General features: G+C 38.1%; 1 protein-coding gene across 6 annotated transcripts in view; it reads left to right on the top strand.

The window, feature by feature from the left end:
• TENT4A (terminal nucleotidyltransferase 4A) overlaps positions 1-24,074 on the top strand; it is a 53,621-nt gene extending 29,547 nt beyond the window's left edge. Inside the window, exons 9-13 of one of the 6 annotated variants that reach the window (XM_052703506.1) lie at positions 2,155-2,255; positions 2,533-2,705; positions 10,715-10,873; positions 21,637-21,745; positions 21,836-21,982. In XM_052703506.1, the coding sequence (XP_052559466.1) occupies positions 2,155-2,255; positions 2,533-2,705; positions 10,715-10,873; positions 21,637-21,745; positions 21,836-21,873 (580 nt within the window). In that variant the 3' untranslated portion in view covers positions 21,874-21,982. Of the gene's footprint in view, positions 1-2,154; positions 2,256-2,532; positions 2,706-10,714; positions 10,874-21,636; positions 21,746-21,835 lie in introns of those variants that run through there. The other 5 variants (XM_052703505.1, XM_052703509.1, XM_052703510.1 and 2 more) reach the window with 5 other exon arrangements.
• Positions 24,075-26,752: the final 2,678 nt, after the last annotated feature.

Genomic DNA, 26,752 nt, shown 5'->3' with positions numbered 1-26,752 from the left:
CTCCTTGGAGGTAAATGAATGGTGGGGGTAGATGAGGGAAAGATACTATCATGCCAGAAGACCAGAGCTGAGAGTTGGAGGAAGCTTTGGCAAGGTTTTGCATGTGTGGGGTTGTCATTTACAGATGAGAATCTTAAAACTAGTCTGTGTGATACATGAAGTGTTTTCTCTGTCTCTGTGCTTGAAAGCTGTTTGATCTGTTTTGACCCACTAGATCTAACTGCTGGTAGGTCTGTATGTTAGGTTTGGGCTACCCCTGAGTGTCCCCAGGAGTGTCAAAGGGAATGTTAAATTGATCTGCAAGATCTGCTGACACAGATTGCAGAAGTACTATCTGAAGCAGTCTTCCATTTGCTTCACTAGAATGCATATTGTCTTAAGAAATATCAGCAATATCAGCTTTCCCTACACAGTGTTTATCTCATCAAAGGCTTTACATTTTTTCCTAATCCACGTGCTCAAGCAGATCCTTCTTGCTTTAGATTGTTGCTCATTTACTATCAGGGAGATAGTTCAGAAGCTCAGTCCCTTTAACTGTCTTCTACAGGTAGTGTTTTTTGTGCTGAGGAAAACTGGCTGGAGCTTTAGATATTGCCTCATTGAATCTTATCAGCCATCTGAGCATTTTAAGAATGATCTTAAGATTTATTTGCATTATAATTGTAATGTAGTGACAGCTAGAAGGTGTGCTGTTCCTTTTTAAGGTACTCTACTTAGTTGTTGAGCTGTGAATCCCAAGAATTCATTAAGATATTGGTGACAATCATGTCAAAGCATTCAATTCTGTATGTAAAATTCAAGGTTGTATTTTCCAGCATGCATTACAGCATTTATGTAATAGAATATTACATAATAGAATAAGAATAATAGAATAATAGAACGTAATAGAATAAGAGATGACACTTGTTCTGTACATCAGGATCTTCTACATCTGCTCGACTTATTACTTAAGTGATGTCGTATGGTCCAAAGTTTGCTTAAAATTCCTGTTTCAATTTTGACACACTGGCATGTTTTTTAAAGTTGGGAATCTAAATGGGAAACGTGGAACTTGGTCTTGCAGTAGAATTACGATGCCTAATGTAGCAGAACTGTTGCTCCTTGCTGAGGAGTTGAAATGTCCTAATAAAGGCAGTGTGAATACTTCTAGGCTATATATCCTTCTTATTAATACACCTCAAAAATACCAATGAAGGTGCAGCATACCTTTTATGGTGTGAAATTAATAAAAAAGCTTTATTACAACTGTTGAAGATTTTTGCAATTAAAATAATTTGACATTTTTCTAGGATGGATAGCTTTTCATAGCCTGTTTTTGTACAATAGTTGGTCCTTCATGGATCTTGAGCATGTATAGTAAGCATTAATGTAGTTAGTGTTTCATCTCCCAGCCTCTAATAGAAGGAGAAGTTGAAAATTGATTTATTAAACTAGGACAAAACTGTTCAAGATAACATACAGTTCACCTGTATGAATGCTGGGAAGGTATGCAGTAAAAAGCTACTCTACTTGTTGACAACTGATCATGAGTTAAGAAGATAAAAGGATCAGGTGGACTTGTTCTCACAGCTAGTTACCTTTAAAAAATTTCCTTAAATTCTAATTTTATGTGGGATTTTTTGCTGGTCTGTATCTTGTGTCTACTATGTCGCAATCCATGATACTTCCTTTACAATTGTAGGGATCTTTCAAGGTGCCTTGTAAACCCATAAGCAAATACAAATACTAGGGAGAGTCTCTATTCAGTGTGAAGATGATTTGAGGAGCTAGGACATTGTCTTCAGCACGTTATATGAATGTTCTAATGGAGTGGAAGGACTACTTTTTGTTTGGGGAAGTGCAAGAGCCTCTAACTTGCCTTTTTCAAACAAAATACAATTTGTATGTACTTTCCTGGGAATTTAGTTGAGTTCCATTTAGAAGTGAAAATCTTACCTGTGTCAGTGCTTTCAAGTTGGCATGGTAGGAGATAAGTAATAAACTAACTTAAAGTGTGATCCTTCAGTGACTTATATGCTGATGTAAGGAAATGCAGGTTCAAAAAGATTCTTTGGTTAGGGATATCTTAAACGGATTCCAAACGTAATTTCAGTGCTTTTTGAAATGCTTGCAAGTATGTATGTAACCAATAGTCTTAATTTAAATATTTTTTAGCACATTAGGTAGAATCATCAAAGTGACCCAAGAAGTGATTGACTACAGGGCCTGGATTAAAAAGAAGTGGGGGAGCAAAATTAATTTATCACCTGAACTTGGTAGGTATAGCAAATCTTTTGAAACCAACTGAAACATTTTTTTCTTTGATTTGGTGCAGTTCAAAATAACTGTGCTTTGAAATGAATTATTTCAGGTATTGTTAAGGAAACTTAAGGGAAAAAAAAAAAAAGAAATTTTTAACTTTTTGATCCGAAACTAGTTTTCTGAGCTTGTTTTTCAGTTTGTTGGCTTGTTAAACAGAAGTAATTCTTAGATTTGAGGATCCGTGTGTTGTATTCTGTGCTCTTAATTGATGCTCATGTTTTCTGTTAACAGATAATAGGTTGAAAATAAGAGACCAGATAGCTCCATGCAATGGAGAACAGAACAACAACAGAGACTCTGAATCATCTTACAACCAACGCTTGACTTTGTCATTGGCTAGTACGCAACAGTTATCCTCTGGCTCATCTGCGTCGTCTGTATCATCACTCTCTGGCAGTGACATTGTAAGCTTTTTTATTTTAATGTTCTAAACTAATAAGCAGAGTTTATCAGTCTTCTCAAAACATGTGATACTGTACCTGAGCTACTGCAGCAAATTAATAACTTTCCCTGCTCAGATAATTACTTCTTTGTTAAGTGAAATAGGTCTTTGTTCCATCCTAAATCTTTGGTACCCATTGTAGTAGTAGTGAGATGTAATAAGATGTATGTTTCAAGATGACAGTAGCTAATTAAACAGGATAGTAAAAATCTCTTAATTAAATCTTCCTATCAAGAAAAATCTCATTCTCAATTTCCAGTCCTGTTTTCTTGCACCTTAAATGTGACAATCGTATTTTACCATGAGAATGAATAATACTGCGTTGTTTTCAGCCAAACAGTCAATTCATGTTCTAATGGTCAGAGGCCCTACCATGTAAGCTTGTCAGCTTCCTTGTTGGAAAGTGCAGTTTGAAAATGATTGCTAGACACTATTGTAACTTCATGGAAGATGAAGCAGTAGTTTATGTAGGTATGTTCCCAGATGCTTAACAATTGTCAGGTGTTTTCTTTTGGTATGGTTTTAAATTAGTGGAGTTGGGCTGTGCAGATGATAAAGCACAAACTCGCTTTGTGTGAGATACTCAGAAATCTATTGAATCACATTTGTTAGGTATCAGTACTGACTGAGAGAAGATGCAATATCCAGTTAAGTACAACTGTGAGTAACTGGAGGTGGTGCCAAGTCCAAGTACCTGTTTCTTGACTTTCAAAAGTCAAAGCTTTCAAAAACTGGACAAACATGGAATTAAAAATTGTGGATTTCATTGTGAAGAACAAAAGCATTAATTTGTATCTTCTGGTAACCTGTAATTCCTTAACACTACTGATTTTTTTTGTATTGTCTTTTCTCCCTCTAGTAGATATGGTAAATACTTTAGTTGCACCATCTGGCAAATGGAAAAAGAACAGCATAGTGTTTGCTGGTGTTGCTAGCTGTGTTACTGATTTGAGTAGGAAAGTGAAGAAGATAAGAGCTGTAAGATATGTTTTATGAGAAATTGCAAATGTTTGCTTAATGTCATGCACTCTCAACTGGGGGCATGAACTGTATTGACTTCCCCTTAGTCCTGTTTTGCCTGACATTGCAAGATGAAACTTAACAGCCTAATTATCAGATAAATTAGTAAGTGAAAAATGGAAAAGCTCTCAACAAGGACTTGCAGTTAGCTTGTATGTTCCAGAAGTAAACAGAGGTGATGCTACTTGGACATTAGGCTTCTTATTTTTCTATGTGCTTATCCCTCTTCTATACCCTGTTTGTTGGTACAGTGTCCTTTAGACTGCTAGCATATTCCTTAATTTGCAGTGAAACAACAAGTTTCTGACAACTGAGTCCATCCTATTCACACTTGGATATGCAAGGATGATAATATTCTTGTTGAGTAACTCTGAGTTGTACTTCTTTCAGAAAGAGAAATGCATTCTGAAGTTAAGGAGGTTCTATGGTTTGATCTGGTATAGTATTATGCTCAGGCTCCAGCAAAGAAAATTCCATCATGTGTGAGAACTTCTTTGTGCCAAGACTTTTAGTGCATGCTGCAAATAGGTATGTGATGGAGTGAGCTTCATTCAGTACCAGTTTAAGACAAGAGAATATGGTGTTAATGTTAATAGAGGTCTATATAGTGTTAGCTCTGATCTTGTGAAATGATGATTCTGTATTCATCTCAAATTAAATCTTACGAAATTTGATACTGAAGACTGAAAGGAAGATGCAGATTGTCAAGAAAGTGCAGGAGGCAAGGAGATCCTAGATTGATGGTTTGCTCTCTTCCAGATATAAAGATCATAATTTGTATGGATTTTCCAAGGTAGTAAAAATAGTTAACAAAATGCTAACAACGTCTGTCTGATGAAGTTCTAGTTTTGTTGTCCTTCATGAGTCCTAGCAAACTGAAATCTCAATCACAAAAAAAGAAAAGCTTTGCTAGGATCTAGTGGATTTCAGATCAGTCCTCTTAGAAGCAAAATCTGACTCATGATATCTCTTGCTATCTGTGCTGCTCAGTTTGTGGATTTATCATACTGTAGATGTCAGCAGAGGCCTCTAACTCATAGTGACATTTGACTGCAAAATTCTGAGTACTAACATTGCCATTCTGTTAGCTCAGTTCTGTAGGCAATGTAAATATTCTAGTACATGCTAGAAAAGAGCCTATGAATACAAGGAAAGTGGTCATCAGAACGTATGATTGTATGTGTATTTCTTGGCTTCTGTTAATTATCACTGATCTATATAGTATATTTTTTCTGAATGAAGTATTCAACTGTGCAGCTATTTAAAGTGCCTGCCATATGCTGCCCTGATTAAAAAAGCAGCATGTATTCTTTTCTTGCCCACAGGTAAGTTATAAACTACTGCATGTTCCCAAATGATCCAGCAGATGCTGAAATAAATAATGCTGCTGGTTGTATGAAGTTCTTCCTTTCGAAAGTGCTTTATAAATGTCTTTGCTATCAAGGACAGTGCAAAGTGTCTGAGCTTTTTCTCTGTGGGAGCAAGAATCAAACTGTTCTGAAATAGAAAATAAATGTCTGATATCAGGAAAACTCATTTGAACCCTCCTACTGATTTAGTGACTGATGCAGCAATCTAAAACCAGACGTTCACCTTTGCCCCTCTGCAGGCTGGGGCTAACTACAGATACCAGTTAGAGAAACTAAATAACCAAATGTCTTTCTTAAATTTTCTGTTCTGGATGTGTGCTTTGCAACTGCTGGTCTTCTTTCTTATTGCTGAAGTGTTATGGAGACCTTCCTTCCATTAATTTGCAAAATAATTCGCAAAATCTTAGTAGTGCTGGAGAATATTTACCTAACCAATGATCTCTGCCAAATAGAAATACTTATGGTATATTTCTTTCAGTCCAATTTTGGTCTAGTATAACCTGGTGCTAAATATACTCTGTAGTTTTGATGCCCTTGTGCCAGAGTTTAGAATTGAATGTGACAGTGGTACCTGCGTATCAGTAACTAATGTAATTGATCATAGGAAAGTTCTAAGGCTGGTTTTGAAATCTAGTAGATGCATAATCTCTGAAAATCTAGTCCTGCACAATCTCAAAATTTTGTTGGAAGTTTGTAGGAAATCTTGTACACATTATCTCAGAATGCCTCTAATGGTAGCTTCCTTTGAGCTTGTATGACAAGATTATTTCATGAACGTTTTTGAATCCTCAAGATCATACAGCCCTGTTGAGGTAGTGGAAGTTCCAGTGAACAAAGTAAGCTGTGTAGTCTATTCAGCTCTCTAAACATTATATGTGTTTCAGCCTGTTCCTGAATTTTAGCTGTAATCGTTGCTGTTCAGCCTTTATAATATTTTGTCAGAATGTCACTGCTTGATCTGCCCACCATTCTGCCACTGTGAGGGGATACGCCAACCAGTACCTTTGATGTTTTGTGGAACGTCTTTTCACTGTCTTCAAATATTAAGTATTCACTATTGTGATCAGATACTAATGTTATTAAAGTAGTAGATTAATGGCTGCCAAGACCGTTCCTCGCTATTGCTTTCATTCTGCTGAATACAAGATCCACACTGACTTAAGAACTGTTACTTGCTGTGCAGTATTTGTATTTAGTACTTGGGCTCAAAGTATTTGATTACCAGCATTTCCCTTTTATTCCTCTTAGTCTCAAGGGCTGTGAATTTCAGCTTATTGGCAGAAACTGTTGAACTTCACAATTTGGAGGTGGTAAAAATGGCATCATCTGTCCTAATTTTGCTTTCTTCTTTAAAGGGATGAAGTTTGCAGGTATAAGGCATGTGCTTATCTGCATTAGGACAGACACTGACACTTCAAAACAGTTACTGTAACAGCTCTTCTTGCAGACTTGTTATATCTGTGTAGTGACTCTGATTTATTTTATTGAGTTTTGGTTAAGTGTGTGTAGGGGGGTGGGCAGGAGGACTGTGGCCCAACAATTCTCAATCTGAGAACAAAAGCTGCACAGAAAATTACTTTTCTATCTTTTTACTTCTCTACCTTTGTACTAGTCTGAGTGTTCTCATGCCCTAACTGAAGTTACCATTCAAATATTCATGGATAATTGATCATCTTCTGATAGAATGCTTGTACTGTCTTGTTCTTCCTTCTTCCTGAACAAATAAGGGGAAACGGGTCCTCTTAAAAAAAAAAAAAAAAAAAAAAAAGCAACTCAGTCTTTAGTCTCTCAAGAAAGGTTGACTCAAGTCACTACTTAAATCTATTTCCAAGTAAAGCAGCCAGTTACCTTGAAACCTTCCCTCCCCAAATCTCTTAAAACTTTTCTCCCTGTTCTTACTGTGGAGGCTTCTGACGCTTTCTGTGGAACGAATTTTGCCATTACTGCTCTTTCCTGATTATTTTCCTTTTTCACTCTCCAGTCCTATGCTTTGCTTTTGTTTTCTTAACCCATATTCTTATGTGCTGCTTTATACTGTCTTGTCTTTTGTCAGTTCTTCTCTCTCAGTTGCTTGAGCAGGCTTTTTATTATGTATACCCACTTGATGTAAGAGTAGACTCTCCAGGAGGCGGAGTTTGGAAAAATAGGTCATTTGATAAATTATTCTGAGCAACAGAAGGTGCAGAGGAATTGTGAATCAAGAAATAAAACTTGATTTTACTGCTGTGGTGTCTGTGAGGTAAGGAGAAAGAAGCACAATTTCATGAGTTAGGCTACTTCTTGACACCTCCAGCTAATTATATTCTTGCCATATATTAATATTACCTCACCTGAAAAAGAGGTGCCAAAGCCATTTTAGGATGGAAGAAAACCTAAACTGAACATTTATATGCTCAACTTGCATTAATAAGTGCTATAATTGAATGCTTAATTTGAAAAACATTTACCTGCAAAATTTGGAATGTTATGGTACTCTTATCAATTCAGGCCAATTGAAAACCCATGAAATGAAAGTAGTAGGAATAATAAAGGAAGTTTGAAATGACACACTTTGGGGAAATATCTTTTGTTTAATAATGATTAAAATAAGGAGTAATTTTGCAGGCATTGGAGAAGATAACACAGGCTAAAGGAGCATTTTTCTTGTATTTTTCATACTGGAAGGTTCTAATTAGATTAACTTCAGTTGTATTTCTGTGAAACCACTACTAGCTTTGGAGGTATATTTTTCAGTTTGCTTCTGTTATATATGTTCTTACACTTTTCCCCCGTTTCCTTTTAGCAATGACAAACATTTTGTTTTTGTAATGCAGTTTAACTAAGGACAGAAAAATCAGTTGCATCTTGTTTGAGGTTTTGTATTGTTTATGGATTGGCAGATAGGAAGGGTGCAACTTTTTTGATTGATGTAAATTCACTGTCCTGTAATATTCTGTAGGCAAATGTTGATCTCCTTCTATTTTATTATACCATAGTCTATTAAACTTATGGCTCCACCTACCAAAAAGGGAAATGGCACAAGCTGGGGTGAAATGGGATGAGGATTTAACACACTTCACATCACCTTGGAAGTATGTGGATTTGTCAGCAAGATTTGAGCGTGCTGGACTAAAGCCATTCAAGCAAGGTTATACATTGAAGTTCTTCAGTGCTTTGGCTGAACTTCTTTGAAATGCCTGAATTTCTCCTAGTGTTACTTTTTTCTCTAAGGAGTGTGGTTTCGTACTACTGTTCAGTAAATCCACTAGTTGTTCTTTCTAGGGATGACTTTGCTTAGTTGCTCCTTGGGTTTTTATGCATTCATACTCAACTGAACTTGTGGTGAGTTGATTCAGAGGGTAAAACTAGAAAAAGGAGATTGCTGTTTCTGTGGTTTCCCTCAGAATTGGCTCATAATGGCAAATGCTAATGCAAGTACAATGGAGAGAGCAATAATGGAGGAAGTGAAAGGAGTAGGAATGGCAGCAGTTATCTATTAGATCACTTTGCTCCTGATGTTGTAATAACACATTGAGAGGAGCATGTGGAAAAAATCTTTACAGTAAAGTTCCAACTATAGGCACCAGTGCTCAGTTCTTTGCTTTCAAAGAATACAATTTGTATAGAAATAGTCCTTGTTCTTACAGCTTCCAACTCTGAATGTTGTAGGAAAGTGAGAAACTGATGGAAGAAGGCTGGAGAATGGGATATTAAGAATATCTTTGCCAAGATCTCTAGTTCGTTCTTGTACGTTTATAGGGGACAACTTGTGTATATTATGCTACCAAGGCACTTTCATTCCCTTGTTAAAGGTTTTGATTTCTTAATATTGACTTCTAGGTTAGTTAGATATTTTTTTTTCCTCAGAGGAACAATCATAAAAATTGACTGAGATTCTAAAACTTGTTTGGTCCATGTATTTAAAAGAAATATTGAAAATTGAATTCCTAGAATAGTAGCTGTTGTCAGTTGAAAAGATTGAATTGTCTAGCAATGTCATGAAACAAAGCAGAAAACACTACTTCCATGCAGTTAGATTTTGGAAGGGATACCTGTAAATATAATTAAATCACATGATATTAGTGGAGAGTGAACTATTGTGCTGAAGGATGGGTATATCTATAAACTTTACCTTGCATCTTAACTTGTATCTAACCCTTGAGTTGTTAATGGAATTTAAATAAACTCTTATGGTGAGACCTAGTTAGTAAAGGGTTCCTGATGTTAGGTAGGGGCATTTGCATCATGAGATCATTTCAGTAAATTTGTTGTTTCACTATTTCTGCCTAGACAGAAAACTAGGGATCCTGTTAGTCAAGCAAAAGTTGCAGTTTGATCTGGCTTCCTCAGTAACGCTTGTTGTTTCTCCTCCATGCTTTTTCCTTACCTACAAGAAGGTAAATTGAACACCTTGTTCAATCTCTAGTCAGAGATATGAATGGTAGAAATCTTCCTTTTGAATACTGTGTTTTTATTTGGGAAGTTGAAATTGATTTAAAGAATAGGTTTTAAAATGGGAAGTTGTCAGTAGAATAAAGCTGTATCCGTTTCCAAAAGCATCTCTTCAGGTATTTTTGTGAAGGGCTACAATAGGCAATAGGCATTCAAAGGACCAATAAAAAGATTGTGAACTTACCTAGGTGCTTACTGCAGTTACTGTAGCTTCATCCCTACATAATTAGCTAAAAGCATTAGGGGGATCTTATTCCTGTATTTGTCTTTTGACAGTGTAATCTCTGTAGCCCTTACACTGGTGAGGGCCAGAGCTCATCTTTCAGACATGGATCTGAAGTGTCAAGAGTATTTGTAAACTTCTGGATCCGTGTTTGCCTCTTTGCTTGAGTGCTCTTGAGTGCCTCAGATGTGCAGTGTTAACTCTGCTTATGATGCATATGCAATTGCTGTTGGTCAGGCTGGAAGAAGGAAGAGTAAGAAATATAGTAGTGAGCTCCATTACAGTATTTCTGTTGTCTTGCATCCATCTTGCTTTCCTCTGAAGAACTGTGCATACCTCCAATGGAAAGTGATGAGAACTCCTAACTAGTATTGAAGCAGATAACTAGTGCTTATATGTTAGTCTTGTCTGATTGGCCATCTCCTTGTTTCTTGGTAGGTGGAGCTCTAACTTTGGTAGGTTGAATGAGAGGAGACTGTAAGAGTTTGAGTAACTTTTCCATACAGTTAAGTACAGTGCATAACACTGTTCTGAGGACTGATTCTATCAAGACACCTGCAATTGTAGTTCTCATTTCACTGTCACTATTCTTGCATTGTTTTTTTTCCAGATGTAGTTTCTACCTTTTAATTCTAATTAGATAGAAGAGGCTTTACTTGGCCGTAGATGAGCTGACCAGAACTGATTTGTTATCACCATGGACCTGCTGACTTTGTCTTTGTAATGCAGATTCAGTTTAACTTAGTCTAAACTGCTAGATGTGTGAAATAAACATAGTACTAGTTTATATTCTATTTTCTTACCACTGAAAGAATCTTTACAGTGTTCATGAGAGATTATATTTGGATGCATTTTCACATTCATAGACTGTATATGCTGTATTTTCTGTAAAGTTGCTTTTCTTTTCCCCTTTTTCTCTGCCAAAAGGATTCTGATACACCACCTTGCACAGCTCCTAATGTTTACCAGTTCAGTCTGCAAGCACCGACTCAACTTATGGCCAGTTTACCACCAGCATTGCCTATGCCCAGTGGTAAACCCCAATCTGCGCCTACGAGAACCTTGATAATGGCCGCCAGTAATCAGGTATGAGCCAACTGAATGGAGCTACCTTTTTATGAGAAAGTGATCTAATCAGAATCGTAGATCATTTGCGCTGTGCTAAAAACCTCTAGAAATATTCTTGATGTAGTATGTGCTGATTTTCATATAACCATTAAGCTACTTAACTGCCGTATGCGAAGCACAGGAAGAAGAAAGGGTTGGAAATGTTTGAGATGTTTGGAACTCATCCACAGCTCACTCACCCCTAGGAATAACCTGATAGGCAATGTCAGACATCTGACTGATCTATATTTGAGAATTCCAGTACCCAAACTACTGGGATATTTGCAGATCTCTAGGCTGTTTAATTTCGTTTTCTTAAAGCGGAAACTTCTCACAAGTGATATATCTGTTAAGCTAGTGTTTGGATGTGAAGAAATACTACTGCCTTGTCTGGGTGTGTTTAGTGGCCTTGATTTCTGAATTGCTAGAACAAACTTGTCTCCACTTGTAACCTTCTGTAATAATTTTAAAGATGGAGGAAAAAATCTGGGCATATTTCCAAGAAATATACCCAAATGTTGAATGTGCAAGGAGACAGATGGTATGTTACCTAATTAGCTTGCAGTATTATTTTAGCTAACATCTATTAATGTACAAAGAGAAGAAAGATCTTTAGCTTTTCCTTACAGCCTTGGTGCATCTGTCTATAGCAAGATGCTCCTCAATCTTGACTATTGAAACTATATGAGCTATAGTGAAAGTTATCATCTAGGCCAACTCCACTGAACACTTCCAGGGTGGGATTATGACACAGGATGTTTGCTTCAGTTTCTGCTTTGAGATTTGTGAAGTATTTAAACTGAGTCTGAGTATTTGGTTGGAGGGACTTTGAACTCATTTAGTCCAGTCCTCATCAAAGGGCAAATTGCTCATGTTTTCTGAGTAACTCCAAGAATGAGAATCCCCTCCTAACCTCCTCTCTGGGCAATGTGTTAGAATCATAGAATTATTTCTGTTCAAAGGGACCTTCAAGGGTAATCTAGTCCAACTCCCTACAATGAACAGGGGCATCTACAGCTAAGATCACATTGATCAGAGTTCTATCCAGCCTGACAAAAAGAAGGGAACCCTGCCCCAAAAATCATAAAGTGAGCTCTCCAGGGATGGAGTATCCACCACGTCTCTGGGCAACCAGTGTGTTCCTATGTTTCACTGCCCTTATTTATTAAAACAAAACAAAAAAAAAACCCAAGAAATACAACTTTGACCTCTTCAATCTAAATCCCCCCCCTTTTTCAGTTTGAAACTGTTTCCTCATGTCCTATCACAGTAGACTCTGATAAGGAGTTTTCTTTCTTTAAGTACTCCTTTAGATACTGAATGACTGCTATTGGGTCTCCCCAAAGCCTTTTTTTCTAGGCTGAACAGCCTCATCTTTCTCAGCCTGTCATTGGAGAGGAAGTGTTTCATCCCTTGGATCACTTTTATGGCCCTGCTCTGGACGTGCTTTTGCAGATCCATGACTTTTTTGTACTGTACTTTCATGTACTCCATACCTGAATGCAGTGCCTCCAGAAGAGGTTGCACCATCATAGAGTATAGGGTCAGGATCACCTCCCTTGCCCTGCTGACTATGCTTCTTTTGATGCAGCCCAGGATGCAGTCAGCCTTCTGAGCTATGAGGGCACATTACTCATTGATGTCTAGCTTGCCATCCAACAGGACCCCTAATGTCTTTTAGACAGAGCTGTGCTCAGTACTTTCATCCTTTAGCTTGTATTGATAGTGAGGGCTGCCATTACCCAGGTGCAAGGCTTTGCACTTGATTTATTGAATCTCATGAGGTTCTCCTGAACCCACTGCTTCAGCCTGTCTAGGTCTGTCTGGATAGCATCCCGTCCCTCAGGCGTGTTGACTGCAACAAACAGCTTGATATCATCTACAGACTTTCTGAAGGTGCACTTGATTGCACTACTGATGAAGATACTGAAGAGCATTGGTCCCAGTACTGACCCCTGAGGGACGTCACTTGTTGCTGATCTTCACCCAGCCATTGATCACCACTCTTGAGTATGATTTCTTAACTAGTTCCTCCTTCACTCAACAGTCCACCTGTCAAATCCATTTCTTTCCAGTTCTGAGGAGAATGGGTGGGTTAACCATGTCAAAAGCCTTACTGAAATTCAGATGACATCAGTGGCTCTTGTCCATTGATGCAGTTACACTATCAAAAAGGTCACTAGACTGACTGGTCAGGCAAACACTCTTCCAGTGTTTGACCCTACTTTTAAATAAAAGTTTAGTCTTGAATTTAGTCTTAAAATACTTTTCACACTTATGTCCATTTTTCCTTGTTCTTTTACTAAGCATTCTACTCTTACTGAGAACAGCCTTCCTCCATTTACTTTAAATTCTCTCATTAGGTATTGAGATCCATCAGTATGATCCCTACCTCTCAGAGTTCTCTTTTTGGGGGTAAACAATGGAGCTCTGACATCTTTTTCATTTATGATAAACATTTCAGTGTCTTATTCTCACAGACTTTCATTGGACTCACTTGTATGCCTACATCTCTTGTACCGGGAAGCCTGGACTTTTACATAGCCCTCCAAATGTGGCCTCTCTAGTGCTGAGTAGAAGGGAAGGATCACTTCTCACCTTGTAGTGATACTCTTCTTAATGTAATGCAGCTTGGGATGTTGTTGACCTTTCTTGATATGAGGGCATGTTGCTGACTCAAGTTCAACTTGTCTATTGTCTGTGGTTGTTACACTAAAGCTGTTTTCCACCTGGTCAATGCCTCACATGTATCGATGTATGAGATTATTCCTTCTCATGGGCAGTGTTAAATTTGAAGTTTATGAAGTACCTATCAACTCATTTGTCCACTCATTTGACAAGGTTTGGCAGCACAGTTGTCGTGTTTATTAGCTCTCCTTTCAGTTTCTGAGGGTTACTATCCTGTCATCTAAGTCACTAATTAAGATGTTAGTATTGGCCTGGCATCAACTGCAGAAATGGACCACTGGTTGCTGACCTCTAGCTGGACTTTGTGGTGCTGATCAAGACACTTTAAGCCTTGTATATAAGGGTATATTTTTCATTCAGCTTGTGAGTTTGTCTAGAGATGGCACCTACCACTTACTATAGAATGAAAAAAAATCAGTGCTTGGTTTGAACTTTCAGCTGTATAAGAAGTTCTATCTGAACAGTTTTTTCATGTTCAGTAATACCAGCCTTGAGTTATGGCATATTATAGCTTGATAGCAAAGTCTTCCAAGTTGCTACACACATATTTAAAGGACTTGACAGAAGTGTTTTTCAAGACCCATTTCCTTTTGTTTAGATCGGATTACTGTTGTTCTGCATACTGTTGGTATTCCACTATTTCCTTGTAGATGCTCAATACCTTTAATCTTTGGAAATTGTTCCATCACATGCTTTCCCCATCTATTTCTTCTGCAATCCACGGTCATACAGCAAGTCCCTACTTGTATCTCAAAGTATGATTTTTGTTTTAATTTCCTGAATGATTCATTCAGTTTTCTTAATTTCAGTTTCATGTTAAACTCATGTAAAGTGTAATCTTATTCTGTTTTGTTCTTTCCTTTAGCAACTCTTTTCAATGAAGAGGTGTCCTGTAGCTTAACTTTGTCAAAATTGTGTGAAAACAGAATCTAGTTGCAGTTATTGGTGCAAGACAAGTCAGGATTTGGAGTTGACTAGGTTGTGAAGAGGCAATTTGTTGAGTGGATGTTGAGTGACCTTAGCTGCATTTTTGTATCTTTGAAGAAAAGTGCTTTGCAGCATTACTTGTCTTTTCTTCAATAGTTTGTACAATACATAGATGTTCAAAACTGGAGTTTATCTCTGGCTTTTGAAAGATAAGGATCTCCACTTTAGGATCATGTTAACTCTGAAGAATTTCTTGCTACCTACAGAAGCAATTGTTTTTCTACAGTAAATTTAGTGAGAGTTTGTGTTGTGGAGTAAACTCTTCTTTTAGATGAAGATTGCAACCAACCAAGTCCAAGTGGGAACTGAAATCACACTACTCAGAATGTGGTAAATGTATGCTTTTCATTTGCAACATTTTGGAGAATGAATGAACTGGATTAGTTTTAACTTTACTCAAACTAGCACAGTCTTCATTTATAAGATTTAATATGCACGTATTAATAGCTGGAAGGGTTTCTATTCTGGTAGTCTTGAATTGATAGGCCTCCTTAACAGCAGGTATTTTCCTCTATCCGAAAAGTGTTTGAAAGGCATTCCATTGTCCGTTTGTCTTCAGCATCTACCCGGGCAATTATTTTTCCCTCAGTTCAGCCTGTTGTCTTTGAAGACCTTACGTTATTTGCAGGAAGCTATAGATAGGTCTTCAGTACTTGCTGTAGAAGCAAGAAGTGCCAGTGCAAGAACTTTGAACCAATAACAGCCTTCTAGACAAATTCTCTGCTGTTAGATCTTCCTAATACTTTCTTGTTTGAAAAAGTATTGGAGTGATTAACAGTTCTATTTATACACTGCATAATTAATTGGAGAAATTCCAGGTAGTTCAGGGACTAATTAAGCTCCTTATAAAGATCTATGTTCTTTTCAGTATTATTAGTGTTTTTCCTTGGTGATCATTCTACTTTGCTGACAAAGCAGTTTGAAATTTCTTTTGGGAGAACAAAACAATTTATGAACCAGTGCTCTCCATTGGAGTGAGTAGAAAAACAATACTGGTATACATGTCCAGGGGAATGGAAGGAAGAAAACATACCTGGTGACTTTCCACTAGGAGAAGGACAGTTTTCTTGTATTTACAAATGGATTAAGTTCTGTTCAATTTCTTGGGTTGATGGTGGCTACTTTGAGAAGTCATGAATGAAGACAGAACAAACTACAAGTTTTTTAGGCCCAATTTTTTTTAATGTTGCATTGTTTTTATCCTAAGAGTGCTTATTTGATTCAAAAGGATTCAAGATAGCAAGTACTGGTCCTGCTGGACTAGCTTTCAGAGTGTCTGTTCTGTTCAAGAAAAGCTCTACCGAGGACATTCAAATGAATGATACCTAATTGCTAATGTGGTCATTAAGAATTTCATAGCAGCGTTCACTAGTGACTTCGGAAGGAAGAAGACAACTAGGAAAATGAAACTTTAGTGCTAGTGCTAAAATGACATAATCTAACCTTTTATGCTTCGCTTGCTAAAATACTTTTCTTCAGAGTTTGCTCTCACCTAGAACAATTCTGATGCTGTTAGCATCTACTAGTTTCTCAAAATGTAGTGGCATTGGAAACAAGATTTTCCCAGTGTCTGCTTCCAAAGTACTTTTTCAGTTGAAGAAAAGGCTGGTTGAAACTCTAACGAGCAGTTTCTAAAAACAGGACGAACAGGACTTCATCATAAGTAATAATAAAAAAAAAAAACAAGTGAAGAAAATGTGGAGGTAATATCTGATCAGTTTGCTTAGCATAACTTTGTCTTCCAATGTCACTGTCAGAATGCTCCTCTCTATCTCAGATTGGTTTAAATACATGCATATGCATTTCATCTACCTGTTTTTTCACACTGACCATATTGATGTGAACTCATTGTTTGGAGAGTGCTGGTGGGCCTGTGTCCTGAAATTTTTCTCCAAGTAAAAGCTGAGAAATCTCAATAAGAAATCTGTCGTCAGATGCTTCAATGATGACAATTCCTATCAACTGAAGAATGGATTCAGTTGTGACTGTTAATCCAGTAGAATTAATAATGTAATAATAGGTTTCCTAAACTGGCTACCTTTGTAGATCCTTATGTACATATTGAGTGCTGTATGTATAGGCGGATTTTTTTAAAACTTAACAGTTCTGACACTTCATTTTCATAGCTTTCCTTTTTTCTCCCTATTTTGGAGGAGCTAATGGTCAAAGGTTCAGAAACTGTTTGGGCTGTAGCTTTGTTACTTATGTAGTTTATGTTATTTTTGATGTTGAAGTGATTTATTTTTGGCTTAAAACTGACTGTCTTTGTCAGCAGTTTTGTATGGTAAAATTGCTTATGTATGTCATAGAATCATAGTGTGGTTTGGGTTGGAAAGGACCTTTAAGATCACAGAGTTCCAACCCCCTACTATAGGCAGAAACACCTCCCTCTAGTCCAGAGTGCTCAAAGCCCCATCCAGCCTGACCTTGAATGCTTCCAGGGAGGGGCATCCACAACTTCTTTGGGCAACCTGTTCCAGTGACTCACTACCCTCACAGTAAAGAATTTCTTCCTGATATCTAGTTTAAATCTACCCTCTTCCAATTTAAAGTCATTTTCTTTTGTTCTGTCACTACATGCCCTGACAAAAAGTTCCACTCCAGCTTTTCGGTAGCCCCCTTCAGTTACTGGAAGGCAGTTGTAAGGTCCCCACAGAGCCTTCTTCTTTAGGTTGAAGAAAGAGGTGCAGCTTTCTCAGTCTGTTCTCATAGGAGAGATGAGAAGTTCCAGAACCTCTGATCATCTTTGTGTGTCCTTGTTGGGGTCTCCAGACCTGGACGCAGTACTCCAGATAGGGATCTCAGAAGAGCAGAGAAGGACAGAATCACCTCCCTTGACCTGCTGGTCATGTTTCTCTTGATGTAACCCAGGATTCAGTTGGCCTTCTGGGCTGCAAGTGCACATTGCCAGCTCATTTTGAGTCTTTCGTCAACTGATAGCCCCCAATCCTTCTCCTCAGGGCTTCTCTTAAGCCATTCTCTGCCCTACCTGTATCTGTGCCTGGATTTGCCTTGACCCAAGTGCAGGAACTTGCACTTGGCCTTGTTGAACATCATGAGATTGGCATGGGCCTACCTCCCAAGCCTGTCCATGTCCCTCTGGATGGCATCCCTTCCCTCTAGTGTATCAGCTGCACCACTCAGCTTGATGTCACCTGCAGGCTTGCAGAGTGTGCACTCTATCCCACTGTCCTTGTCACCTGCAAAGATGTTAAATAACACTGGTCTCAGTACTGATCTCTGAGGAACGCTGCTTGACATGGTCTCCACTTGGGCATTGAGCTGTTGATCACAACTCTGAGCGTGGCCATCCAGTTCAATTCCTTATCTTATTTGATTCCTTATTTATCTTATTTGATGGTCCATCCATCAAATCCATTTTTTGCCAATTTGGTGACCAGGAAGTCATGTGGGACAGTGTCAAGTGCTTTGCACAAGTCCAGGCAGATATTGTCAGTTGCTCTTCCCTTCATCCGCTAATGCTACACCTTCATAAAAGGCCACCAAGTTTGTCAGGCATGACTTGCCCTTGGTGAAGTCACATTGGTTACCACCAGTCACCTCATCTTTATTTTCCATGTGCCTTAGTAAGGCCTTCAGGAGGATCTGCTCCATGGTCTTGCCAGACACAGAGGTGAGACTGACTGGCCTATAGTTCCTGGATCCTTTTTTGCCTTTTTGAAAACGAGTTTTTTCCCTTTTTTCAGTCAGTGGGAACTTCACCAGATTGCCATGACCTTTCAAATATGACGAATAGTGGCTTGGCAACTTGATCTGCCAGTTCCCTCAGAACCTGTGGATGGATCTCATTGAGTCCCATGGACTTTGAGCATCTTGAGGTTCTTTAGATTGTCTTGAACCTGATCTTTACTTACAGCAGGGCAGATCTACTTTCCCCAGGTTTTTACCACTGCTTTCTGCAACTTGATCAGTGTGTCTCAAGCTCTTTCCAATTGAAGACTGAGGCAAAGAAGTTACTGACAACTTCAGCCTTCTTCGTATCCCTTGTGATCAGGTCTCCACTTTCCTTCTGGAGAGGGCCCGTGTCCTCCCTGACCTTCTTTTTATCACTGACATATCTGTGGAATTTCGACTTGTTCCCCTTCATGTCTCATGACTAGATTTAATTCTGTCTGGGTTTTAGCTTTCCTAACCTGATCCCTGGCTGCTCAGACAACTTCTTTGTAGTCTTCCCAGGTAACCTGTTCCTGCTTCCACTCCCTCTTGACTTTCTTTGAGCAAAAGCAAGTCCAGGAGCTCCTTGTTGATCCATGGAGGCTTCCTGGCATTCTTGCCTGTCTTCCTTTTTCTCAGGATGCACTGCTTTGTGCTTGGAGGAGATGGTCCTTGAATACTGACTGGCTTTCTTGGGCCCCTGAGCTTTCTCCCATGCTACCCTGCCAGGCAGTTCCCTGAAGAGTTCAAAATCTGCTCTCCTGAAGTCCAGAGTAGCAAGCTTGCTGCACTCACTCTGACACCCTAAGGATTTTGAACTCTGCATTTTTTGTGGTTGCTACAGCCAGGGGTACCACTGAGCTTCATATTACTCACCCTTCTCATTGATGAGGACAAGGTCGAGCATAGCTACTTTTCTCATGGGTTCCTGTACTACTTGGAAGAAATTATTGTCACATTCAGGAACCTCTTTGATTACTGGTGCCCTGCTGTGTTGTCCATCGAAGAGATACTGGGGTGGTTGAAGGTTCTACAGGAGGACCATGTTTTGTGAGTATGAAGCTGCTCTTATCTATTTATAGATAGAGTGCCTTGTGCACTCAGTCTTCCTGATTGGGTGGCAAATTTAAGATGAAAAGTTTGTTTTCTTCAGCACATTACTCAATATTTAAATTTCTACTAGACTTGTTATCTGGGACAAAAGCTGAGAGCAACCTTTTCTTAAATTTCTGTTAAAACATCTGGGAATTTTTTGAGCCTGGTATCTGTTATAAAGTTTTTCCCCATCTTGTTTTAGTTGCAGGTTTCTGAGATTTCTCTACACATATAGCAGCTTCTACTCGTGGAAGATCAAATTCAGACCCCCTTTCTCCCTCCCCCCCAATCACTTCTGACACTTAATTGTTGAATGAGCAGCCATATGTTGGTAGAAATGATTACTCCTTGGTAAGGGAAATGATCAGAACATTTAAACTGAAGATGTCTGCATATTGCAGTTAGAGGGCTTGCTTTTTTGCTTATCTGATCCCTCTTCAGCCACTGTCTGGGTAGACATGCCATCTCAGTGACTGGGGGGAGCATGTGGACATCAAGAATGGTGTGGACTAGATGGAGTTAATAGTCTTCTGGGAATTTCAAAAAGATATCAGCAAGCTTCCTTTACCTAATAAATAAGCAGTGAAATAAGTATGTAGCAATTTTTTGAAAATTTGATTACATCTTGAACAAACTAGTGGTATAATTACTTCGAGGATACAGATAGGCTTAATTACCCTGTTTTCAGTGGGGTTTGGCTGACCTGATTTGAGTGAAGCACTGTCTGCCAGTGTGCCATTATTTTTTTTCTGAACACTCAAATTAAGGATTAAGTTGCCAAGTTCTTTGTATTTACAGCTGAAGATAATAGGCTTGAGTAGATTCTGTGGTCAGAGCTTTGTTCTGATTTTACAGTAGCAAAACTAGAGTTATCTCCTTTTTTTTTTACATAGTGAAGTGTAACTAAGAAATAGAACTGTCCTCATTGTTTTGACTATTAAATGACTGATCACTTGAAATGTTTTGGCTTTATTTAAGCAAATTAGTTGATACATGTCTGTAGAGCTTTGCTTATGGATTCGAGAGTCAGATATACACGTATTGAACTTCAACACTGCCTCAGAAGGATGTGTAAAGGTGGTGTTTGTTTGAAAGGCGACTTGCCAAAATAGAATGTTTTTATTTTTTCAGCTTATTTTGTTGATTTTAATGAATAGCTCTTGATAGGTGCTTTACAACATACTTCAGTAGACAAGTTTTGAGTTTCGCCTCTTAAGATGAAGGATTCTTTCTCTTTCATTCTCTTTTTGGCTTTGTCCTTGGTTATTTTGCCATTGCTATTCTGACAACACTTAACAGGTCTGTCCTGGGAGTTTAAAAATTGAATATTCAAGGATGTTTAGGTCACTGTAGGGCATTCCTTACATATGAAAAAAGGTTTGTTTGTTTGTTTTTACTATTGTACAGTTTTCTTTTCAATACTGTTCTTCCCCAGGTCTTTCTGTAGATGTTCAGCATCTCTCCTAATTATAGTTTAATAGCAAAAAGCTTTGTATAGCATTATTCCTTAAATAATTTCAATGATTATTTGTTGTTCTGATATTTATTTTGACACCACAATTGTTTGGAAATACAGATTAATAAGCTATCTGCAGTTATTTCGTGTTCTAAAACAGCTGCCTTATGTTAACTTTGTGGTGTTTCTACTAAATCACTTAAGTTAGACAAAACGCTTTTTTTTTTTTTTTAAAGGCAGTCTGTGTTCTCACAATTTCTTTCACTCCTCAGGAAAAAAAAAATTGCTTGTGTTTAAGCTGCAGGTATTTTTAGAGTCTCAGTGTGTAGGGAAATGATAACACAACTCAAGGTGGTATTAAACGGTAGGGAAAACACTGAACTCGGTTGTTATTAAGCCTTTTCAGCAGCTGCTGTTCCAAATTATTAGAGATTCTCCCAAAGAAAGTGTCATGTTACACTCCTGATAGTTATTTTGCCTTGGTCTGGATGCGTGGTATGTAGCAGGCAAATAAGATTTATCAGATTAGGCCCAGCTCCTTCCAAAGTCATGGCTAGTTTACTGATTTAGTTAAGTGAAATTGTAAGTAGAGCAGGCTAGTCCTTTGCATTAGCTCATGTAGTGATGCCCCTATGTTCCTTAATAATTATATTTCTGGAAGTCTTGCTGGATATTTCACTCGGTTATATTATTTCCAAGAATCTTCTAGAGACATGTCTGTTACAATCAGTGTTTAATGTGGAAGGTCTGTTTTTATAGTGTTGATGCATGGTGAGCATATTTAATACTCAGATCAAAGGTTTTTAAGGATGCTTTTAAATCTACACCATTTCATTTGCAGGACATTTACTTCAGAAAACAAGCTGTTAGTGCCTTTGGATTTGTGCAGCTAAAATCAGACAAGCATGGAAAGATCAGTTGCTTCAAGCAGTATTCTGTGGGAATGACTTGTATGTTGAGGAAATACCACTGGTAATACGTACTTTGTTTCAGTTGTTTGTATGCCTAAACTGAGTGCATGTCTTGTGTTTTTTTAACAGCACACTGGGATGAAGTTTTCCATGAAAGGAACTCATAACCAAGGCAACAGCTACAGTCCTGTCAACAGTGGAGGCATGAGGCAACCAGTTGGTAACAGAGGACACCACCAGTACAATCGTAATATATGGAGAAGAAAAAAACACAGAGACAGTTTACCTATTAGTCTGAGCAGATAATGGCAGATGGCAAAATGACCTTCCCTGTTCAGACAAACTGAGCGAGTGCCACTCGACTTAGGGGATGGAGACCAGCGTCCAGCACATCGTTTTATTGGTGTTGCCAAATATCTGCAGCTGACTTCTTTGCATGTTTCTTTGTGTGGTGGTTCAGTCCATCTTCAAGAAGTAGTTGTGCTTATCTGTGAAGCCTTATTAAATGTGGAAGTTTTGTTTTTCTGCCTTCCCACAATGGTTCATACGGTGCCGAAGCAGCTCTGACAGTGGAACTGCAAGGACATTTACAAATGCTGTGGCTTTTTTTGCTGTGGCTACATCTGTTCCTATGTGGGTTCTGTTTTCTTTTATTTTGGAAGTGAAGGAAACTTCAGCCCCTTCGATTTTTTTTTTTTTTTTTTTTTTCTTTGCAGCAAATCGAGTTGGGAATTCAAAAAAATAAATTTGCTGCAGTCCTGTTTGTTTCAAAGTTCAGGATTTTTTGCTCTGTAAATATTGGAGATATAATTTGTGCAATAACTTGGAATTTTAATTTAATTTCATATTGTCACATAAGTTATATTTAAGGGGAAGAGGTTTTTTAATTTACAGATCCTTTCCCAGGTTGCATTATCTAAGTTGGGTTCATAGTTTTGGCAGGTTGTCTGAGCAGTGTTACAAACATGACATTTGGTAATATTTGAGGCTTCTTGATTCACAGTGGAAGAGCGATTTGGCTTACAGTTTTAAGAAGGTATTAAGCTCCAAAGCATTTCGACCCTATGTTATTTTAGCTCATTGTCTGGCCTCTACAGTCTTCTTGCTCTGACCAATGAGTTTTAATTTTATTCCTTTTAATAGACGACAAATCCAGCATTCTTAGTACCAGAAATAAAACTTTTGAGGGAGGGGAGAAGGTTGGTTCAAGTCCCGATGTGAAATTAAAAAGCGGTGAACTACATGCTTTGATGCATTTTAGTAATGTAACCTGTTAATGTTTGGGTTCAAACAACATTATTAAATGGAGGTACCCGGCTTAAGGAATGTGGAGAAAGGAAATATGTTGATTCCATTAAGGAATCTGTATAGCAGTATGCATTAGTTCTGTTAAGAGCAAATATATAAAAAGTACTTCAGCTGCTCTAAGCATTATGAGAAGTATCTTTTAATGTATTGCAGGAGAGCACAGCCCGGTGTTGTACGCAGTATGAGTGGCTGGCACTTAATTTACAGATGCATACAGGTATACTATGCAAGTGTGTATTGCCATGACAAACACTGTCTTTAACTTTTTGAAAAAATGTACATCCTGCCTAACCCTGAGTTTTTAAAGCACCACAGTTGTCCTGGGAGTAGGTCACGTCTCATGCCCTCTGACTTCCTGTTTTTTTAGCGAGAGTTCTTAAACTATACAGAAAACTACAGATCAGTTATATAAATCCATTAGCAGAGAAAGCTGAAGAATCCTGTTAACAGGACTATACTGTATACAGATAGAGAAGGTTTTAAAACTGATATCCGAGTGTTAAAATGAGGTGTCAAGCATGAAGCTTTTTAATATGCTGTATGCCTTTGAAGCAGAAGTAGTTCATGTTATTACTGAATCTGTCAAACAGGTCTTTGAGGGGAGAGAGGGCAACATTCCAAAGTAGAGTAGTGCATATGTTTGCAAAAAGTTTGTCTTAATGCTCCAGGTTCGTCACAATTTTAAACAAAAAAAAAAATTGTGAGCTGATTCATAAATAATATCTAAGGGCTGTTACAGGAGCCTGTACTGCTTAGTCTTCACACACTAGCAATATTGAGCATAACTACATTAAAGAGCCTTCAAAGGCTTTAGTTGGTGTCTTATTCTAGCGTCCATTTTAAAGTGAAATTCATTTAAAAGTGGTATCATGTAACACTTCAGTCATGGTGAACCAAATAAATTGGCCTGGCTATCACTGTGGTTATGTGCTACAGGTTTGAAAAAAAAAAAATCATGTTTAAATTTTTTGTGTGGACAACTATGTGGAAGCTAAAATTGACATATTTTTATGTAAAGTTTTCTATTCTTTGATTTTTAATAAACTTTGGAGACCAGTCACTCTTATGTATATTTTTATGGGGAATGTAATCAGGTAATATTTGACCTTATCTCATTGTTTGACGATTAATTTGAGCAGCAATTTCAGTGTGTGTGCCAGACATCTTCAGAATGAATTGGGACGTTGAATGAATGGGTGCCATCTGCATGCTGTTCTTTGTATTTAGGAAGGGAACAACCAATACAGCTGTTGGTTTCATAGTTGTGGTTTTGGTCCCTTGATAATGAGAGTGCAAAGGAGTGAGAGGTAGTTCCTGACAATATTCTTAGGAAGGGATAGAATAACAAATCCCCTGAAAAAATCTTAGTTTTCTATAGAATTTTTAAGTTCCCCCCTGTAATTTCAACCTGCTTTCAAAATGTATCCATTTTAACATCCTTAAATATTGGGTGTATCTCGGGTTTTTGAGTTTGCAAGATCATAGAAATCATGATCGGAGGGATTTTTTCTTCAGGGATTACCTTATATGCCTTCTCAAACTGTGAATATAAATGTCTTTATGCTTGAGATCTGGAAATTTTTCTGGTGTGATCTTGTTAATGGCCTTTGTCCCACTGCATCTCACGTTAGGATTACGTGCACAAAGGAAATCTCATTCTACTTTTCCCCCTACTCACTGATGTGACATGTTCTCCTGCTGTGAATTCTTTACTGTGCAGCAATTCATTTACTGCTCAGGTAGCTTGTGAGAGTTGAACAGTAAGTTACTTAGCCTCACTACAAACCATATTCCAAACAAATGCTTCACTTGCCATTTTTTAAGCCTAAAACAGGCACATGTTATGGGACTTTCTATGTGAGGCTAACAGCTGTGTTGAAACTGAAAGCCTGTAAACTCTGTCAGAATAACCACTTCTTGGCACTAAAAACATTTGTAATTGTCCACTTGGGGATGTCCTCCTGCGAAAATCTTTGTAAGAAGATTCCCTTCTTCCTGCTTCTGCTTTCCAGAGGCTTTCCAGAGAGGAAAAGCTGAATGTTCTGATGAACTGCCTTCACCCTTCAGTAGTAGTGTTGAATCCATCTAGATAATTTTGGTGCCTAGGTGAAACTCCTGGACAAGCAAGTCTTGACGTGTGATAAAAGATGGCACCCTTTCTCATAATCATGTAAGAGATCATCCAAACAACTCTGTTCTCTTGGGAAATTTCTTTGGAGACCAATGAACAAAGTTTAAGGCTGATCTGCTGTTATACGTGCAGTTTTATGTTGTTGAACAGAGTTCAGTTTTCAACTGCAAATGCATGATTTGTTCTGACATTCCTGTGGGGACTTGGGGAGGAGAGCAGGGGAATTCCAGCAGATCTGTTTGGTTTACAAAAAATGTATTGCTTCTGATGAAGAGCAAGTCCACGCAACAACTCTTGTTTCAGTAGTCGAACAAGTTGACTTACCGTTTTGTCCCCACTTCCTTGTTAACAAAGAGTTGCTGAGAAATGGAAGGTTGTGTGGTTGTGAATGTTAGAAATCATAAGCAGTCAAGCACTGAGCGCAGATACTCCGTGGATAAGGCTTGGATAAGGCTCCAAACAACCAAATGTAACTTAAAGTTAGCAGTGCTGGATCGGGAGGCTGGGACACCCTAAACAGTTCCTCCTAATCTGAATTTGTGATATTACAAAAGAAAGGATAACTTTTTTTTGATGTAACATCATCTGTATTCAGTTTATGAAGTGTTTTGATGGGGGCAGAAGTCAGACAAGAATAAGGTTTTTTTGTTTGTCCTGCACTTCACAAAACACCTCTGGAAATTCTAGGTCCAATAAGTTAAAACAGATAAGTATGTACCACATTCTGGAATCAGTGATCCCTGAAAATGCATAGTTTTCAGTCACAGACATTGATCAAGAAGTAAATCAATAAAGCTCCTTGACTAAATTGATCTTTTTTCTTGATATTTTGCTGCTTCAGATCTGTCAGTTTGCACTTGAAATGTTAACACAATGCACAAGTGTGAAGTACGTGGTTTGTCTCATTCTCAGTGTGGCTTCCATAGATTACTATCACTAGGTTAAGCCTGGAAACTTTTGAGAATGAAAAGCTGCTAGTGTGACTTGATTCTGTAGTGCAGGAGTTGCATAATTACTTACAGTAATACTGCTGCATGCTTGAAGGGTGGCAAAAGCATCATGAAAAGGCCTTTTAAAGGTGAGCCGTGGAAGCTGTGCTTATTCCATGTTTTACCTGAAAATTCTCGATCATGACTGTCTAGATCAGATCTTTTGTTTTTTAATATGGGAATGAGGACAATTCTTGTCAGGAGTACGTACACAGAAAATTGCAACAAGAAAAAGGAAGTAAAATGTTAAGAGCTCAGCAATTTTAGCTTGAAATGTAAAATAACCATTCCAGTATAATGTAGATTATTACAAGGCAAGCTGTTTGTCTAGTACTAAGTATGCAAAGCTACCAGCAAGAGGAATCCATAGTGCTAGCATGATCTATGGAGGAAAACTCTAGTGTATCTGAGATATGAGTATTGCTAAGCTGGATGACTTGACTCATACAGTATTTCATCTTTATAACTGGTTCTATGGGAAAACAGAATAGGATTAGTTAGAACCTGCATCAAAATGTAGCATTCATTTATCAAATGTTTTGTAACACCTAACAATGTTGCTGTTAAAAATAGATTGTTCAGCAAAACATGGTCCTGTATTGCACAGTGAATGAGCCA

Source organism: Tympanuchus pallidicinctus, unplaced genomic scaffold (assembly GCF_026119805.1).
Source record: "Tympanuchus pallidicinctus isolate F22 unplaced genomic scaffold, pur_lepc_1.0 scaffold5, whole genome shotgun sequence".
Taxonomy (NCBI): Eukaryota; Metazoa; Chordata; class Aves; order Galliformes; family Phasianidae; genus Tympanuchus; species Tympanuchus pallidicinctus.
Note: the sequence above shows the minus strand (reverse complement) of the source record. Positions and strands in the feature narration are given on the sequence as shown.